This window comes from Barbus barbus, assembly GCF_936440315.1.
Source record: "Barbus barbus genome assembly, chromosome: 20".
In the NCBI taxonomy this organism is placed as follows: Eukaryota; Metazoa; Chordata; class Actinopteri; order Cypriniformes; family Cyprinidae; genus Barbus; species Barbus barbus.
In genome coordinates this window covers 25,426,517-25,445,821 of record NC_136748.1, presented here as the reverse complement: position 1 = coordinate 25,445,821, position 19,305 = coordinate 25,426,517, and the positions used below count along the sequence as shown (strand labels likewise).

At 37.4% G+C, this 19,305-nt stretch overlaps 4 protein-coding genes across 5 annotated transcripts in view; 2 read left to right on the top strand and 2 right to left on the bottom strand.

Moving 5' to 3' along the window:
- LOC306886462 (mitochondrial ribonuclease P catalytic subunit-like) overlaps window positions 1–1,413 on the bottom strand; it is a 15,282-nt gene extending 13,869 nt beyond the window's left edge. Inside the window, exons 1-2 of one of the 2 annotated variants that reach the window (XM_079443573.1) lie at window positions 1,329–1,407; window positions 4–837 (exon numbers count right to left, since the gene is read on the bottom strand). In XM_079443573.1, the coding sequence (XP_079299699.1) occupies window positions 4–713 (710 nt within the window). In that variant the 5' untranslated portion in view covers window positions 714–837; window positions 1,329–1,407. Of the gene's footprint in view, window positions 1–3 lie in introns of both variants that reach the window. The other variant, XM_079443572.1, reaches the window with a different exon arrangement.
- LOC306886464 (serine/threonine-protein phosphatase 2A regulatory subunit B'' subunit gamma-like) lies at window positions 1,401–6,766 on the top strand. The gene is made up of 13 exons (XM_079443575.1): window positions 1,401–1,615; window positions 2,274–2,392; window positions 2,837–2,941; window positions 3,045–3,157; window positions 3,312–3,409; window positions 3,529–3,599; window positions 3,699–3,831; window positions 3,969–4,024; window positions 4,253–4,328; window positions 4,405–4,541; window positions 5,124–5,261; window positions 5,372–5,431; window positions 5,529–6,766. The coding sequence occupies exons 1-13, from the start codon at window positions 1,540–1,542 to the stop codon at window positions 5,718–5,720; spliced, it is 1,374 nt and encodes a 457-aa protein (XP_079299701.1). The 5' UTR covers window positions 1,401–1,539; the 3' UTR covers window positions 5,721–6,766.
- Window positions 5,806–10,751, bottom strand: LOC306886467 (protein FAM177A1-like). The gene is made up of 6 exons (XM_079443579.1): window positions 10,074–10,751; window positions 8,215–8,316; window positions 7,756–7,935; window positions 7,603–7,669; window positions 7,426–7,523; window positions 5,806–7,294 (listed from the first exon to the last, which is right to left on the bottom strand). Exons 2-6 carry the CDS (start codon window positions 8,281–8,283, stop codon window positions 7,094–7,096), a joined length of 615 nt encoding a protein of 204 aa, XP_079299705.1. The 5' UTR covers window positions 8,284–8,316; window positions 10,074–10,751; the 3' UTR covers window positions 5,806–7,093.
- Window positions 10,195–19,305, top strand: LOC306886463 (F-box only protein 33-like). The gene is made up of 4 exons (XM_079443574.1): window positions 10,195–10,690; window positions 12,188–12,298; window positions 13,494–14,161; window positions 14,800–19,305. Exons 1-4 carry the CDS (start codon window positions 10,281–10,283, stop codon window positions 15,063–15,065), a joined length of 1,455 nt encoding a protein of 484 aa, XP_079299700.1. The 5' UTR covers window positions 10,195–10,280; the 3' UTR covers window positions 15,066–19,305.

The following is a 19,305-nucleotide window of genomic DNA, read 5'->3' as shown; positions in this document are numbered from 1 at the left end:
TACCTCTCAAACAAAGCTTTGATCGTTTGAATCAGCGGCTCCTCCGGGTAGATCTGATTATCTCTCATATATGACAGGACAGAAAAGAGTTTGTCCTCTTGTCCTCGTTGAGTGATGCCGCTCTGAAACAGGCACTGCCAGGTGTCCTGATTAGGTACGAGACCCAGATCCAGGAGCTCATCGTACAGCATCCAGCTCGTCTCAGTGTCACCATGAAGTGCCGCCCCAGCGATGGCATCACTATAGTTACGAGGAGACGGCAGGAGGGCCTTTTTCATCCCCTCCAACACCACAAGCGCCTCCCTCCAGCGTTCAGTTTGACTGAAACCTTTAATAAACAGCGCCGAAGCTCCAGTGTCAAGAGTCTTAAAGCAAGTTTTCATGATGTCGTAAATGTCAAACACCTCCGAGTGGTGGCCACCCGTGACACACAGCGTGAGATATCTCAAAAGGAGTTCATAGGAAAGGGTGCCTTTGTCCTGAACCACGTAGGCCAAGAGAGATTTGGCGATGTTGATGTCTGCATTAGTTGCCAGCAGTCCTTCCATCATTTGCATCTCGAAGCGTTCAGGTTTGGAGGAACTCTCTTTGAACTTTGCCCATTCGGATGCGGGCAGCGGATGATCAGGAAGGGCAACTTTTACAGATCCTCTTCCTCTCGCGGGTGTATTATTTGACAGCTCTTCTGTATCCGCCCCAGCTCTCTTTTTCATATATTCAGCAGTTCTTTTGGCCGTTCCAGCAGTAAATACAGAATTGGGGAATGCAGGCCTCGTTCTGGGAGTGAAACATTTTTCTTTGGCAACTCGGCTAGGTGCTTGTTTGTCTCCTTTTGTGCTGTAATATTGTGTGTGTGGATTTATTATAAACCTGGCAGCTTGCATAATGTTTTGTGGTAAGCAAGCCAAAGCAGGCCTGAAATACAAGGGGTTTACAACCCATGCTGTGCAGAGATGCTTTATGCAAGTCCTTGATTTGGACACAACAACAGATCCCATTTTCCTACTTTAAAGGTGCTTTATGTAAAATGTATAATAAATGGTTATTCTGTCTCAAAAGCTCATTGTGTTTGTGAATTAAGGCCCGTTTTACTGTTCAGCATACATACAATAATACACAGTAACTTTATAGAGTTATATTAAATAGTATTTATATCTAAAACAAACAGATATAAATAATATTCAGCAAATTATCTTCTAAAGAAATGTCCTTTTGTTTTTAAAGCACACATTCGTTCCTCAACCCCACTAATATATCGCATTATATTATTGTAAACCAAATTTTATCAATACAATCATCGGTAATTTAAACAAGAGCATCTAACTTACAGGATCTGGTCAAAAGTTCATCAATTCGAACCAGAAGCTAGCGCGAGCTGCCATTCACGCTCATGTGTGGTCGCACTTCGATTACGTCAATCGTGCGCCTTTAGGTCAGAGATGTAAACAGTTCATCAACCGCACAGGCTACTCAAACATGCTACAGTTGTTCAATTATTAGTCTCAATTTTGTTAGTTTCAAATATATTATGATCAAATAATGTTAATAATGGCAAACGATAAAACCGCACATTGGAAAGATTTACTGCGGAAAAGACTCGCTTCTGCGAAACAAGGTAAGATGTTAGCTAATCAGAAATTATAGAGATTTTTAACAAGATCAAGGAGCGATGTTTTAAATAACATATAAATCTCCCAATTAAATGGTATAATCACAAGCATTAAAAGTCGCTTAAGAAAATGTACCGTGGTTTTACTATAGTAACACTAACTGTGCTAAATATGTTTTAGTTTTTTAGACTAACGTTATACTAAATATTTTATATTAGGGACTAAGAGATTAGGGCTTAGTTACATCAAATATTGTAGTTTGTTGTATAGAAACCATAGTAACCTATTGTGTGTGTAGTTCCTGTTATACAAAATCTAATTCTAATGGGTATACCAGACTTAAACAAGTATCCTTGACTTTATAAATGATGTATTTGTTTAATTGTAATATTGTGATAAATGAAAACTTGGCTAATATGATTTCCATATGTAAATGGTAGTAAAACATTGTAAGCATTACTGTAACGCTTAGTATTTTATCCAATATATTAAGACCGTAAATAATGGAGACATGAAAACGTATTGCATACAGTAGGAATGAGAAGCCATCCATGGTTTTACTAATGATTACTTTGATTTTACTATGAATAATAACATACGGAGGAGGTCTGTACAGTGAGAATAATCATAATGTGTGTTAAAATCTTTCTTTGTATTGAACAGATGGCAGAACAGAGGAGGAGAAGAAAGCAGAGGAAACTGAATTGTTCACCAAGTATTATAGTGAATGGAAAGAAGGCGAAAATGACTCATTTAAACACATCCCACGCTTCTACTACAGGGTGAGCTGATAAAAATATAGTAAAAAGTAATATTGTGAAATATTATTACAATTTAAAAAAACTTTTATATTTGGATATGTCTAAAAATGTCATTTATTCCTGTGATGAAAGTTAAATTTCAGTTATCAGTGTCACATGATCCTTCAGATATCATTTTGATATGTTGATTAGCTGCTCATGTAACATTTCTTATTATCACCTTTGAAAACAGTTGTGCTGCTTAATATTTTTTTGGAAACAGTGATCCCTTATTTTAGGATTCTGCGATGAACGGAAAGTTCAATTTTTCTTTTCTTAACATTTAACATTATAAATGTCACTTTAATGCGTCCTTGCTTAATAGAAGTCATAATTTCTTTCAAAATAATTGTACTGACCCCAAACGTTTGAACGCTGGTGTACGTATTGCCTTCTTAATCTTAACACTCCAATATTTCATATCAGCTTCCTGCTGAAGATGAAGTCTTGCTGCAGAAGCTCAGAGAAGAATCGAGGGCAGTGTTTCTCCAGAGGAAAAGCCGGGAACTACTGGACAATGAAGAGTTACAAGTAAGAAAGCATTTTATTGGACCTGTGTCCCAAACTAAACATTCATTATCTGCTTTAGTTAAGTTATTAAATGTGTTTTAAATGTTTTTTTTCTTTCCTACAGAACCTTTGGTTTCTTCTCGATAAGCATCAAGTGCCGCCCATGACCGGTGACGAGGCCATGATCAGTTATGAGAGTTTCCTAAAGGTTGGAGAAAAAGCGGGCGCCAAATGCAAGTAAGTGCATCACAGAAAAGTGTATAGTGATCAATGAATTTCATTCAAAACCATGAGTATGACAGGCTGATAACTGTATTCGAAGTCAATGTGATTCGTAGATGCGCTCATGACTCACTGAGATGTTTGTTTCACAATCATTAAATCCCATCAGACTTTTCTTCACCGCCCGAGTCTACGCCAAACTACTTCATAATGATCCATATGGGAGGATATCAATTATGCAGTTCTTCAACTATGTCATGAGAAAAGGTATTGCATTCTCATCTTATGATGTAAGTTAATTATGAGTCTTTAAGTTCTTTTAAATGAACATGCTAATAGAGATGTGTAGACGAATCACATGTTGCTCTGCTTTTCTTCTCTTGCAGTGTGGCTGCACCAGACCAGGATTGGCTTGAGTCTTTATGATGTAGCAGGTCAGGGTTATCTCCGTGAGTCTGTAAGTAATCTCATTTTACCCCCAGAAACACAGGAAAAATCACAGTATCTTCTTACGTGTAAAGCTGTGTTGTTTAACTTAAAGACATTCTTTCTGCAGGATTTGGAGAACTACATTCTCGAGTTAATTCCCACACTCCCCCAACTAGATGGCCTGGAGAAATCTTTCTACTCGTTTTATGTTTGCACTGCCGTCCGCAAGTTCTTCTTCTTCCTTGATCCTCTACATACTGGTAATTCTCCCTTGGTTGTGCTGTTACATTTTGCCTTTTAATTTACGTCAGAGACCCTGCAGACATTATTTAGATTTTACCCTGTGCATAAACTGGAATGAAAAGAATCAATCTCATGATTTGTACTCGCTCTGCAGGGAAGATAAAAATTCAGGACATTCTGGCTTGCAGTTTCTTGGATGACCTACTTGAGGTAACTTATAGATTCTCACTCAAGTGAAGCTTTATTTCTAATATGAAAATATCTACATACACTTCCTTTAAAAAGTTTTTAAAGATCCTTCAGAAATCGTTCTGCTCATTTGCTGCTCAAGAAATATTATTATCAAGGTTAGTTTTGTGAAAATGTTGATATATTTTGGATTAGTAGAAAGTTCAAAAGAATTGGGACATTGTGTTAATCAGATTTATTCATTTATAGCTTCGAGACGAGGAGCTGTCCAAAGAGAGTCAGGAGTCTAACTGGTTCTCTGCACCTTCTGCTCTTCGAGTTTATGGTATGCCTGCAAAACACGCTTAATCAGTGTTATATAAGTAAAATCTCATGTTAATCATCATATGTCCTGTTTACAGGTCAGTACCTCAACCTGGATAAGGACCATAATGGGATGCTCAGTAAGGAAGAGCTGTCTCGATATGGCACAGGAACTCTAACTAGTGTTTTTCTAGACCGTGTCTACCAGGAATGCTTAACCTATGATGGTGAAATGGTATAACCCTCTGTCTTAATTAATCATTTGCATTAGACTAAGAGTTAGATGAGAGAAAATCCTTAAATGTTGTCTGCTGTCAAAATGATAGTTTTGTGGTCCTGTTTTCAGATATACATGGACACTACTGTTTAAATTTTGTATGATTTGAAACAAAGTCGCTTATGCTCACCAAGGCTGCATTTATTTGATCAAAAATACAGTAAAATTTTGAAATATTTTTACAATTGAAAAAAACTGTTTTCTACTTTAATATATTTTAAAATGTTATCAATTCCAGTGATGGGTAAGCTGAATTTTCGGCAGCCTTGATTTGGTCATCAAGAAACATTTCTTATTATCAATGTTGAAAACAGTTGTGCTGCTTATTCTTTAAAAAAAAATCTTACTTAAATTTGAAACCTTTGTGTACTTTTGACTTTCAACATAAAAAAAATAATTGAATGTGATGTTACTTTGGAAAAATACTTGAATACATCCAAGCAGACATTTGCCACTGAAAATAGGCATATAATATTCTTATATGCATGGAATTTCAATATCTAAAAACCTAACAATGAAATTTTTAACACCCCCATTTAGGACTATAAGACCTATCTAGACTTTGTGCTGGCTCTAGAGAACAGGAAAGAGCCTGCGGCCCTCCAGTATATATTCAAACTGCTGGACATGGAAAACAAAGGCTATCTCAATGTATTTGCCCTTAACTACTTCTTCAGGGTAAGGAAACATTTTTGAAATCAAGCAACAATACATGTTAGCTTTTATATAAATATGTATTTTATATATTTACACTAAGCACAAATTAACCTATTCATCTGTGATATCAGGCCATTCAGGAACAAATGAAAATCCATGGGCAGGAGCCAGTTTCCTTCCAGGATGTTAAGGTAAATGGCCTTTATATAGTAATAAAGCAATCTATTGACATGTGGGGAAGTGGGTGTTTTGTGTCATGAAATGGTGATCAAATATTTGTGTATACAGGATGAAATCTTTGATATGGTGAAGCCCAAAGATCCGTATAAGATCACACTACAGGACCTGGTGAACAGTAGCCAGGGTGATACCGTCACTAGTATCCTCATCGACCTCAATGGCTTCTGGACTTACGAGAACAGAGAGATGCTGGTGGCTAATGACACTGACAGCAGCACAGCTGATTTAGACGACACATGACATCACATTCTGTTACCAAATCAAGTTGTGCTATTGGACCAATTGAGCTACTCTGAACAAGGAAAAAACTTCAGCCAAGAGGAATACACAGAATAGCTCATTTGTATATTGAACTGTTTACTAAGTAATATGTACAAAAGAAACTGTATTTTTTTCACCTACATCATAGAAAGGTAGGCGTGTTTTCACCCACATAATACAAAATTATTGTACACAAATAAATTACACACTCTTCAGAATGAACTGCTTTTTTCTGTGTGTGTGTGTGTGTCAGAAACTAAAACTAAAATTGAACTAAAATCTCATGGGTAAAGCACACATTTACATGCACACAAAAAATTATGTGTTCACATAAAAAGAATATTTGGTTACAAAAATAACTTCTTGAATGTTGTCAGATCTGAAAGCGCTGACTTAAGAAAGAGGAAACATTCCCATCTGACAGTTTACTCTATTTTCGACAACTCCTAGCATCACCAGTAACATAGAAATGTCTAATATAAGTACTCACATTTAACAGCATTGTAAAAGATTGGTAGTCCATGCAGTTGTTATAGTGTTATTAGTGGCTTTTAGGTGTTTATAATTATTAAAATGTATAATGAATTGTTGTAGTGACTATGGAACATTATTTCCACCACAGAATTAAAAATGTGTACATTTTCTGAAAAGAATATGTGAGTGGTGCTTACCGTGGCAAAACTCGGCACTGGGCAGTTACTACAGTCTTTTTATATATTTTTTTGTACAATTAGCTAGAATTTTTATAATGTTTTAATACATGGCTAATCACTATTATCATGTAGCTATTCACTGCTGGCATGTGTAGCATGTTGGAAATCCTGCTTACTAACATGAGTCAAAAGAGCCAAGTCCCATGTCTACACAATATTCTGATGCAGCGATATAGGTCTTGCTAAACTGCCCTCTGATTGGTTGCTAATTGTGACTTTTTAAATGTAAAATTCTGACTTTTTTCTCTGAATTGCGAGATTATATATTGCAGTTGTGAGGTTTTCTTGTTCTTTAAATTCAGTTTAGGTGTCAAAAAAAAAAAAAAAAAACAGAACTGCAAGATATAAACTCAAAATACAGAGAAAAATTCTGAATTTGAGGTAAATTCACAAGTACTTTATTATATATTTTAATTCCATGCCAGAAATAAGCTTCCATAGTTTTATGTATGGCTTGTAAAATTATTATTAAAATAATTCTGCATTAAATGCAGACCCATTATCAGCTATGCATAAACAACGTTACCTTCATGTTTAACGTCATGTAAACTTCCCCTCCAAAAAGAAACCTAGCATACCTTATGTCTAAGGCTAATATGGTAAAAACCATCTAATATGCTCGATCAACTAAACAGTATTTTAGGAGGGAATGGGGGCAGGCATTTTATTAGCATCAGATGTAGCATTTGATTCCTGCTCCAGTTCAAAGGTCACGTTCACAAAGGAGGCAGTTCCTTCTGGTTGCTCAATCTTTGGCTGCTGGCCCTCCTGATTGTGCTGCTCCTCAAAACGACGTTCTGCCTCCTCAGAGAGATGGTTCTCCTCCTCTTCTTCCTCCTCCTGTGGATTACACATTATTAGGGTCTCTGTTCAAATCTCTCAAAGCATATGCAATAGTAATTATACATGCCACTTTTGAGAATATCAGCTAATAAATGAAGGCTGTAGAATTATAATAGCGGTGTACATGCCTCTTTCTTCATCCTGTAGTACTCATCAATTGCATACTGATATTTTGGCGTCGTGATTCCCAGCAGCGAGGCCATTTTTTCTCCAAGATAGTCACAAACTGAAATATTTGGGTTGAAATGTTAATTTTGGACTGTTTTTGTATGATTAAATGTCACAGGCTGAAAGTGTTTCATTACCTGAGATGGTTGAGGTAGCCACTCTCCACATATGGAGCCAGACATATGGACCCCAGGTCAACTTTGACTATAATCAGAGATGCAAAGATGTGCAGATTATTAAAAAGAAGCAACTGAAACTACACTTATATTTAATGATTTGATGCAACTCACCGTATCCACTGTGCTTAAAGTTTTGGCTTTCTCTGGTTCTTCTTCCTCCTCTTCATCAGTACTGTACTCTTCCATGGTTTCACCAGACGCAAAGTAGATTGTTCTGCGAGGAATCTTTGGCTTATTTTTGCCCAGATCTCCAAGTTCCACATTTTCAAACTCCTTCACCACTGTAGGACTCTAACCCAGCAGATACATTTCTACATTTAAACTGAATTTACCAAGAACACTACACACTGTTCCAGAGACAGGCCTATATAAAGATCTTAGCATTATATATTACACTATCATTAAATAAATTAAATTTGATTTCCGACTTTATATCTTACATTATGTCTATTATCAAACTAGTTTAATCACTAGACTAAGCTGTAGAATGATATACATCGACTGTTGTCTACAACAAAACAAAGTATGCAATTCCATAACCTCACTTATTATATTTAAAAATGACTTTACCTTTTCTGTGTCCATAGTTTGTCCCAGAGACACGTTAACGTTTGTGAGGTACAGTGACAGTTCAGCCATGTCTTCTTCAGTCCTTTCTTCGAGCTCTTCCTCCTAGCAGCGTCAAAGAGGAAGTGACGTCACATGTAAACAATTAAAAACGTAATGTGCCGTCAGACGATTAATCGCATCCAAAATAAAAGTTTTTGTTTACATAATGTATGCGTGTGTACTGTGTATATATTTGTTTATAAATTAAATATATTTATATATAATTTAAATTATATAAATGTATACATGTTTATACATATTTACTGTATGTGTGTGTATTTATATATAGGCCTACATAATAAATATACACAGCACACACACACATATGTAAACAAAAACTTTTATTTTGGATGCGATTAATCGTTTGCCAGCACTACATATAAAAGATCTATACAAATTCATATTGAAAGTATTTTTTTTTTTTATTCAAGCTGACTCGAGTCTGTTGAATGTGAGTTGATGCAGAGCAGAGGTCTGACTTAAATATTGCAAATGCATTTCAGCTTTGTTTCAATGTAGTTTCAAGCATGTGAGGTCCTAGTTTTAGCAGTACAATAATTATGAAAAAAATCTTAAATATAATTCCATATCTAGCTCTATATAAACCTATAATATGTAGCCTCTTCTGGAGTATTCACAACAAAATTAACTATAGCTGTGCTGTAATTTCATATTTTAGGCATCATTACATGCAACTTTCAGTGTGTTATCAATTACACAAATTATGATAGCCTAAAACTCCTTAAAAGTCAGATTATTTGTGCAAAAATGAAACTCATTTTGTTCAGCATGATAAACCTTTGACAAGATTATAATTTCACATAAAAAAGATCAAGTTCAATCAAAAAAGAATGGTTTAGTGTTGCCTGCACTCCCCGTAAAACTTGTCAGTAGTGTTTTTGAAATGACTAATAAATGAGAGCTAGCACCACCTTACTCAGGCCTTCTCTTGTTTTATGTGTATTTCTATTATGCTGTATTTCTATTAAGATTTTTTAAAGTGTAACTGAAACTGAATTCAGTAAGCAGGAGTGTGTAAAATATACACTGTTTACAAAGTAAATATTTTGTGGATTATTTTAGAATCATACAATATTCATTATTTATTTTGTCTTTAAACACATTCACAGCATACAACCAATGGTTTACATATTTATTTATTTGTATCACATAGCATATAGTTTTAATGCAGTAAAAATACTTAGCAGTCTTTCTATTTTAGGAAGGGGTCATGATTTCAGGGGTCCCTAGCATCAGATTGATTGAAAACCCCTGTGTTTCACAGCTAAAATAATCTTTGGAGTCCAAACTAGAAGTCTCCATTTATGCCATTTTTTATATTCTTTTCAGGTCTCTAAAAGTTATTTTCCAGTATTTACTAAATTGTAATTCCAACAGTGAAATAAATGAAAAAAAAAAAACAATAATAATAATAAAATAAATCATACAAGTCATCACAATTACAGTATAACTTTTCATCTTGCATCTAAAAATTAAAGAATCTTTAAATCAGTGGAAAATAGCCTGCCATTTGGTACAGCTGACCTATATATTGATTTATGTATATAATATTTTATGTTAGAATTTTAATTGTATTCTTTTCCCATATTACCATGTGCACATAATAAAAGAGTTAAAATAAAAATACATGCGCCCTCCTTCGGCCACTCGATGTATGGCAAAAATAAGGTATTTTCGGAAGGAACCACTGCAACCACCTAATTCACTAAACATGCATTACACGAAATAAACAGTTAAATTAACACTACCAGACACTAGTTGTGTCTACTAATATCTATATTTCAGCATAATATACTTACATCTCATTTTCGCTCAGCACGTGCTCATGATCTCCTGATAAATTTCTTGTCGCCCCTATTATGAAAGCGGAAGTGGACTGATCCAGTAGTATTGAAGGCAAAGCTCATCGCGCAGTTGTTTGTTTTCACTGAGCGCAGAGAGGAGAGGAGCGGGGTTGTGTAACGGTTACGTTTTTAATCTTCATTGCATCTTTCCAGCCTCCTGCCATGGCTCTGTGCAGCAGCGTCGGAGCCTTGGCGTTACCCAGCGAGCTTATCGTTCACATATTCTCCTTCCTGTCGGACCGAGACAAGCTCCGGGCCTCGGCCGTATGCTCTCGCTGGAGGGAGTGCCTCTTCTACCCTGCGCTGTGGACGGAGCTCAAGCTGCGCGTCGGTGGCGGAACCAACGGCGGCGGATCTGGATCAGAACAAACCCCGCGATTAGAGTTCCTCATGCGCAAGTTCGGCTCGTTCGTGCGGGAGCTGCAGCTGGAGTTCGCCCCGCTGGACGGCTGTTTAAGCCCGCTGCAGCACGGAGTGGAAGCCGTCGAGAGCGACCCGCAGTTCGCGAAAGATGCGATGGTGACATATTTAGACCAGATGTTGTGTGTGCTCTGCAGTCTGCGTAATAACAGGTATATGGATGTGGGCACCTCCTTTCTGGCTGCTTTGCTTACATTTGATGCACCAGCAGCCAAAAACAAACCCTGCGCATTACGTAACGCTCGCATCGCATGGCTGCTTGCTTTGTGCAGAACTGCTATCACCTCCTTTAACAAGCCGAACTAACTAGTGCCTATTTCTTGTTACTAGTACTGGATATTGCTAAAAATACTTTGTTTACTAGTAAGTAATCCAATAATGACTAGCATTTTTTCGGTCTCACTAGCACTAATTCATTGGATGCTAGTGCTAGTTATTGTTCCTTTAGCGCGAGGTAACTGGTCACAAATTGCATTTTTTTTAATACCACTGAGTTTTATGGGGATCTGTTTTTTTTTCTTTTATCTTGTCTGTATTGAAATTGTTCAGCATTATCTTATTGACCTTCTAATAACTATCTCCGTTGTTATTAGTGACTTTTTTTGTGTGCTTATAATTTCGTACTTGTCACTTGCAGTGATTAGTTAGAATAGGCTAATTAAATATTGCTAGTGACAGTACACTAAATGTTACAATAAAAAAGCGACTTGAAATTAACATAAACTGAAAGCAAATAAAATATAAACAACTTATTATTTTAGCTATTTCAGCAACATATGTACCATTTAAATATATACTAAAATAACTAATATCTGTATATATCTATCTAGTATTTAGTATAGTATATATGCAGTTGTTACAGGTGAACTGTAATATATATTAGAACGTATTTGAGTAGTAGCTTTAAAAAAAACAAAAGTAAAAGTGTAATAGATTCTGATATAACGCATAAATCTTGAATTTTTATGGCACAATTTGCAGTTGTATTAGGAGGATTGTGACTAGTAACAAACAGTACTTGTATGTAATTAATATTTACATTTGTTACTTTTGTAACTAGACTTACTTACAAAGAATAAGCACTTTAACATAAAATAAATGCTAGTTAGTTCTAAGTAGCAAATGTTAAAACCTGTCTAAACTCCCACAAGCCTTACTGCATTAACATTCTAACAGAATCTTTAGAATCTTACAAAGACTGGCTTTGTTTCATGATGTTTCCTGATGCTGATTTGAACCTACAATTATGTTTATGCACAATAGAAAGGCACTAGAAGGACTCATAGCCCAGCACTTGCCTTTAAAACAACAGGCTTTAGTTTAAAATGCACAAACAAAAGAAAAAAAGAGCTGAGTATAGGTTCTTTGGTGTGGTGAGAGTTTGAGAATTTACTTCAAATTAATTGGCTGATAATTTTTGTATCATTAGAATAGTTTGTATTGGTTATAAAAAAGACTATCTGTTGATCTTGAGGTTTCAGGAGCAATGTTTTTGTGATTTGTTTGGTGGTCAATTAATATGGTTCATTTGACATTATAAACTGTTCTCATATGATTTCATTTAAAGTCACGTGGACTATTTGATATTTATCTGTTTGTTTACATTTGCAAGACATGAGATTCACGCTTCCTCTTTTCTTCCTCTACAGAAACCTCCAGAAGCTGAGTCTCTATGGAGACACATGCATTCTTCAGGATGAAGGCATTTTGGACAGCTCTTACCTCAGCCAGGTCGACCAAGGGGGCAAGAAAATGAAAGAGTATGTTTTAAAGCTACCTTCCACTCATGTAAACTGATTGCAATCATACTGAAATGGCACACTCAATGGGGAAAATTTAATCAAGGAAGCTGGCTTTGCAAATATTCTGATCTTGTTAGTTCTTGGTATTAGGCACTCAGGTCTGTTTTGGGCTGATCCATGAAGCATGTTTTAATAGATTGTGCTTGTTTTAACCCTGTGAGAAACACTTTTTTTTTTTTAATCGGTTAACACTATAGCACTTAACGAAATACAGTTTAAGAATTTTTTTTTTTTTTTCAAAAATAGACTGTAAAAACCCGATGCATAGTTTTACCATGAAACTTTCTTACCATGGAAATGGCCATAGAAGCTAGCATAGCATTAAAAAACAAACCTTGATTTTGGGCTGTGTTCAGATTTGAATACTAGCATATTGCACAGTGTATATACCGTACACTTCCTACTGTTTAAAAATAGTATTGATGTTGGAAACAATAAATATTTTTTAAAAACTGTTACATGTCAATTCTGCATTTTATATTAAATTCAGTGTTTAGTTTTCTGATACTAGTAGTAGCATTGAAATTAAGTACTTCATCTTTAATTACGCTGTCATTAAAAGGTTTTGGATAAGTTTTGTTTTTGCATTATTATTATTATTATTATTATTATTATTTATTTATTTTTTGTTGAAGTCTCTTATGCTCACCAGGGCTGGATTTATTTGATTAAAAATACAGTAAAAAAGTCATACTGTAAAATTTTATAAAATTTTTAAATTACTGTTTTCTGTTTAAATAAATTATTTAATGTATTCCAGCAAAGCTGAATTTTTAGCAGCCATTACTAGTCTTCAGTGTCACATGATTCATCAGGAATTATTCAGATATGCTGATTTGATTGTCAGGAAACATTTCTTATTTTCATCAATGTCAAAAACAGTCTTTTAATATTTTAGGTTTTTCAGGAAGTTCAATAGAACAGTTTTTATTAGATTTTTTATTTTTTTTGGTGACGTGTAAAAGTCTTTACTGTGATTTGATCAATTTAATGCATCCTTGCTGAAGGGAGAAATTAGTTTCTAAAAAAAAAAAATACCCTCATACTTCTGAATTGTAGGGAATGTAATGTCTCATTGTGCTGCCTTCATTTAACTTTAAAAATGAATTTCTTATTGCAAAGATTTATAACCATTTATAATGTGTTGTTCTAGGATCCAGCAGCTCTTCGAAGAGGTCCTGTCCAACAGCAGGCAGTTGAAGTGGTTGTCGTCTGCGTTCATGCTTGGTGTGTTGACCCCCTGCTCTCTGGCCTCTCTCTCCAACCCCAGCACCAGCTCCCTTGAGCACCTTAGTCTGATCGACAACCAGTTGCCCAGCCTGATTTCCACCATCGAAATAGAAAGGCTCACTAACCTGCGGTCTCTGTCGCTAGACTTCTGCGATTTCACCTCGGACATGTGCCGTCTCCTCGCCGGCGGCGACCGAGCGCCCCTCCACCGCCTCTCCCTCTTGCTGAACGGCGCTGCTTTGGACGTCAAGCCTTTGGATGGTACCGCCACCGAGGACGATTGGAAAGCCCTGGTCCGTCGCTGCACCAACCTGCGTGTCTACATCATGGCGATGGATGTGTGTAGCCAGGATCTTCTGCGTGTGCTGAAGCCCAGCGTGCCCTTGGAGCGGATCCATCTGGACAGCTACAGCATGCTGGTGACGGATGGTGTCGTGGAGCTCATCTCGCAGCAGTACCACAAAACGCTGAGCCATTTCATCTTGATGAGAGATGACTCTGGATTCCCAGACCTCAGCGTCAACCGCAACGAGGACCCGCTGGTTCTCCTCGCCTGGCGCTGTGTGCACCTCGCTGTCCTGGTTATCAATGGTAAGTGGAGATTTTAAACTTTTCACTGATTTGAGACACGGGACAAAACGGACTGTAATTTTTAGCTATCTATCGTTACATAGGTTTTTATTCATATTTTATATAATAATGTATGTCTAGGAAAAATAAGTGTTTATTTCATAATCTAAAAATAAAAAATATATTAAACTTTTATTTAACTTTAAAAAAATTTTTTTGTATATATGATGTTTTAGCTCCATAACCTTTTTTCATAACTGCTTTTAGATAATTTCTCTCCTTTTAAATCGGTGACATTAGTAGCCAATAACAGCAGCAAAATAAAATAATCCTGAATTTAAAACGTGCTAAGCAACATACTATCTTGTCATGACTGTAAGCCATCAACAATGTCAGATTTTCTGTCTGAATTCAATAGGCAAAGCTGAAATTTGAAATCATGCTGTAGTCTCAATTTATCCATTCATCAATCTGAATACTAGATTTGTAAGATGTTTTTGTGTTTGACACAGTACTAATGATTAATTTTAATAAAAATATTACGTTGTGGGTTTTTTTTTCTTTTTTTTGTAGCATGTCTCAAGAGTCAGTGAGTCAATAAAGTGTAGCTGTTTTACCATACTTATTCTCTGGGTTAAATCGTTTCTCTCGCACCATAGGCTACACCGTGTGGTCGCACAACCTGGTGGCCATCTCTCGCCTGCGTGGGTCCAACCTCAAAGTCCTGGAGGTGTCCGAAGAGAGCATCGACTTTGACCCAGACCAGTCGGTGTACATCGAGGGCGACCCAGTCCACAACTTAGTCAAGGAGGTGTCCCTGGGCTTGGGCCGCGTCTGGCATCCCTCCATAGACAGCAGCGTGGTCCTGAACGAACCCACTCAGCACTTCCACCGTGAGATGCAGAGTTTCAGCGCGGGCATGTAGACGCACCAAGGGCCCGTTGCTAAACGCCCTCTCTAACCCTGTGCTTGGTGATCTTTCACTAAATGGGCCCTTCTCATTTTACATTTTCTTTTTCTTTCATTGCTTTTTGATTTTTGTTTTTGTTTATTCTTGTAGTGTGAATTTAATCCTTCATATGTGCTGTGTTTAATCAGTATTAGCTCTATATTTATATCTATATCTATATATCCTGCTTATTACTAGGAAAGTATAGTTGGGTATTGGTTTAGTAGCTAATTGAGTGAATGGTAGAGAGAGGCTTTTATACAGCTAGCTTACAAGTTGTACAGTGAGTTGTTCATTCTCTCGCTTTGTCTGTTTGTTGGTTTCCCCCTAGAAAGTGTGGAGTTACCTCAAACTATCAGTTGATCCTTCTTGGCTTCTGCAACGACGAAATCCCACGTTCACGTTGACCTTTTTATAGGGAGATTAGTCTTCCAGCCAAGGGACAGGACTGATCCACAGCAGTTACGACCCTTCCTCTTTGTTCCTCAGTATGTAATTGTTATTCAGAAATGAGGATTGGTGGAAACGACATGTTCGGGACGCGGATCCCGCTGGTTTTTCTCATCCTGGAATAGATGCACCTCTGCTGGTGAAACCAATCGTAGAGGTTTTCAGTCTGGTGTTTGACACCTGCATGCTGACTGCCCTGCAGCACAATATCTGGGCCCAGCCATAGGTGTTTTGTTCTCTTTCTTGTTTTCTTGTGTGTTGTTGTTTTAAGAAGTCCTTCCCGTCTGTCTCAGGTAGGCAAAAATTATATGACAAGGAAGATTAAGATGAAGGTTAAGATATTTTGGTAAGAGTGAAAACAATCAGCTGTTCCGTCAGTTTTAATTGTTCTTCTTGAGTCACTGTTGCCTTGAACTCCCCCTTACTTCTTCATAATCAATGTGATTTTGGCCTCGGCCTCAGTCGGCTCGGAGTTAACGTCTTTGTAATTCCCTTAACGAAGAGCGTCAACTCGATCGTAATTGAGGGCGAACGCGCTCTGAACGGATTGAATCCAAGCCGTGGTATTTCATCTGTAAAGCATTAGATGGCGGGAGACAGACGTTTGCTTGTTCCATATCTCAGGATTCCTGCACTTGCGGTACTTTTCCAGCCGAAAGCTTTTGTTGAAGCTTCGTTCAAAGGGTTGGCGTGCTCGATGGGCAAGACTTTGTAGTGTTTTTGGAGGAAAGAGAGCTCTTCCAAAAGAATGCGCTTTAGAAGTTGCTGGTTTTATTTTTTTTTTCCTGTGTCTAATTTCCCTAGTTTAGCAATTGAAGTTTCTCCGTGTGTTGTTTGCTTTTACATATATTGTCTATTTGTTCTTCTTTTTGTCTTTTAAGAAAATCATAGTCGAAGGAGGTCGTGGTTGCTTGCATAGCTGAAAAAGTGAATGTCAAACTAAGCCTTCTTGAAAGCGGCATCGTTTTTGCTCTGCAGAATCCCCTCTTTAGTGAGTATATCTTTATTTTGCCATGCTCGAATATTGAAGTGAATTGTCGAAGAGCGGAGTACTTTTTAAAACCGTTAAGTTGCCTCGCTAACCGTTACTCTGTCAGGCCTCAGAACTTCCTGTTACTTGGCGGTATCTACTACCTGAAGCCAAACCAGGTTTGAAGCCATCGCCCCAATCTTCCTGGAAGATCTGCGCTTATGACAAAAGCAACGTACAGCCAAAGCAAACCTTCGCAGCATGAAAACCATCTTTATATGCAAGCTTATCAAGTGAGGGGTGACCTAGTAATTTAGCTTACGATCTTGTCGTGATTTGTCATTTGTGGTCCAAAAAAGGTTTGAAGCAGTTAACCAATGAGGTCTAACAACTCTTGGCATGTGCACAGGATTAATGTAATTTGATGTTTTATAAGTGCGAAGCAGAGATCCGGCTTGACTAAATGTTGACAAGTTTACAATCTATCGCGGTACCCATGTCAACATTGGTGAAAACGGCAGATTTTTGTGGTTGGTGACACAGAACGCAAAAAGGGTTGTTGTGGTTTCAAATCTGTTAAATTCACTCCCTTTTTGAATAAACCACAGACTAAAAATGCTGTTTTCAGGTGCGTTGACATAGGTGCCAAACACGCTGTAATGAATATGTCGGAATGCTCTTAAATGTGTGCCAGGATTCTGTTTTTTTTAGTTCATTTCAAAAAGTTCTACTTGGTACAGAACCAACAAATGATTTCAATAAGTGTGTTCTTAATTCTGAGCTTGTTCGTCATGCATCGATTTTGCCGAACGACTAGAGTTGGCAGAGAATGACCGCGTACGACACGTTACAAACTGATAAAGCATTCATACCGTGCCTAAAACCCAGAATAGCTTTCATTTCAAACCCAAGTCACCGTACGTTCCTGGTCGACCAAGTCTGCGAAGCGTTACAAAGACATAGCATCAGTGTTTTCGTCTCGTTTTCCTTTGCAATCTCTCTGTGTGTGTGTGTGTGCGCGAGTGTGTTGTGTAAACGTTCAGAAAGTGCATCCATCAGAGAAGGAGGTGTGTGTTCCGTACAAAGCGTACCACTTCCTCAGCAGTGAACAGGAAACAGCCATTCTCAGGGTTACTGTTAGACGTGTGGAGGAAACAAAACGGAGTCCAATAGCTCAGGCCTCTCACCATGAAAGTTTCTATTAACGAAGAATCTTCTCAACAAAGTCACTGGATTTAACTTCTGTCAGCGCATCATCTGCCAAAGATAACGGTGATACGATTCTTTTTTTGTTTTCGAAGTGCCCGCATGCTGGCAGAGGGCAGGGCCAATGGCTGATGGGCCGAGATGTACTACTACTATCGTATTACGACAACTACTATTAGATAAATCTACTAATGGTTGGACATGGGCAGTGGTCCACAGCTGTGCTGTGGCTTTGGTCAACATACGTTAGATCTCTCTTACAATGCACCTGTTTCACTGTGAAGAGTGAATGTAATTTAACTATTGAAAATCAAGGTTGGTTCTATCAGACCTATAAGCTGCTATGAGACGGGTTAGGAACATTCCACTGGGGAGTTAAAACAAACTAAAATGGCCAAATGTCTGCATGAAATTATATATTTTTTACTCTTTTATTCTGTTCTGGTTCGGTTCGGGCAGGGGCGGGATCCTGTAATCAGCTTTCGACTGGTCCTACGATGATATTCTTGAGCCATTTGAGTGTGAGCATAGGTTTTTATTCCCGATCGATGCGACCAGTCGGTTGTTACAACTCAGTTGGATCCCAGTTTTTTTTTCCTTTCGGAAACGTTATATGCATTTCACAATCTCGTAGTAAGGAGAAAGAGGGCTGCTATGACCCCATCTGAGACAGTCAGTGTTTTACAGCTTTTTTTCTGACCGCTACCTTACCGATTATCGACCTCATGCCAGCCTTTGGTATAAAACAAACAGTCCGAGTTTCCACTGCAGGTCCAATGCAGGCCTCTCTCTCTCTCTGGTCGGCTTGCGTTAACGGCAAAGTCAAAAACTATGCAAACGGAATGCATACGATCCAATGGCTCTTGAATCGTTTTTCTTTCTTTTGGATTTTTCTTTTCTTCTTCTGTCACTCAAATGGAAATAACCTAACTTGCAATGATACTTGGCCTTATTATTGTTATTATTATTGTTTTAAGATCTTGATTCTTCGGAAGCCAACTCAGTTTCAAGGGCGACCGTGGGTTACAGACATGGTCTCTATGAGACTGGCCAGAAGGCCCCAGTTATAAGTGGTACGAATGTTGTGCATTTGTTTAAAATCAGGACAGTTTGCAATAAAGAAGTGGCCATCATGGGGCACCAGCAGTGCTAAGACCACTCTGCTACCTTATAAACTTAACGGGGAGTTAAATAACATAAATGTGCATATGCGTATATATATCAACATATATACTTTTATGCAACACATGTCCGGGTTCTATTTATGAACATTGAAAAAAAGTTTATAAGAGTTGTTTTGCAAAAATGGTTTTACCATCTTAAATGTTTAATATTTGGGCAGGTGTGTTCTGTCTACTTTTTTGTCTCCGGTGAACACATGGCATTGGATTTTATATGTACATCTGCAAACAGGAAGTACTCTGGCACAGGTGTGAACATGCCAGGTGGGAAGATTTTAATGAGAAAAAGTGATCTTGAGATTCCACAATTATGAAGGAAAACCTTTGAAAAACTTAACTGACAGATATTGGGTAAACCAGCCGAATGTTGATTTGAATTGTTGAACAAATGCATTTTCTTTTAATCGGT

What these genes read in the sequence shown, in the direction of transcription:
- LOC306886464 (XM_079443575.1), top strand. Translation starts at nt 1,540, where the DNA reads ATGTTAATAATGGCAAACGATAAAACCGCACATTGGAAAGATTTACTG. An exon ending in TCTTGGATGACCTACTTGAG is followed by an intron (nt 4,025 to 4,252) that starts GTAACTTATAGA and finishes ATTCATTTATAG; the next exon opens with CTTCGAGACGAGGAGCTGTC. An exon ending in TAACCTATGATGGTGAAATG is followed by an intron (nt 4,542 to 5,123) that starts GTATAACCCTCT and finishes ACCCCCATTTAG; the next exon opens with GACTATAAGACCTATCTAGA.
- LOC306886467 (XM_079443579.1), bottom strand. Translation starts at nt 8,283, where the DNA reads ATGGCTGAACTGTCACTGTACCTCACAAACGTTAACGTGTCTCTGGGA. An exon ending in AAACTATGGACACAGAAAAG is followed by an intron (nt 7,936 to 8,214) that starts GTAAAGTCATTT and finishes CTGCTGGGTTAG; the next exon opens with AGTCCTACAGTGGTGAAGGA. An exon ending in CTTTAAGCACAGTGGATACG is followed by an intron (nt 7,670 to 7,755) that starts GTGAGTTGCATC and finishes CTCTGATTATAG; the next exon opens with TCAAAGTTGACCTGGGGTCC.
- LOC306886463 (XM_079443574.1), top strand. Translation starts at nt 10,281, where the DNA reads ATGGCTCTGTGCAGCAGCGTCGGAGCCTTGGCGTTACCCAGCGAGCTT. An exon ending in GGGGGCAAGAAAATGAAAGA is followed by an intron (nt 12,299 to 13,493) that starts GTATGTTTTAAA and finishes GTGTTGTTCTAG; the next exon opens with GATCCAGCAGCTCTTCGAAG. An exon ending in CGCTGTCCTGGTTATCAATG is followed by an intron (nt 14,162 to 14,799) that starts GTAAGTGGAGAT and finishes CTCGCACCATAG; the next exon opens with GCTACACCGTGTGGTCGCAC.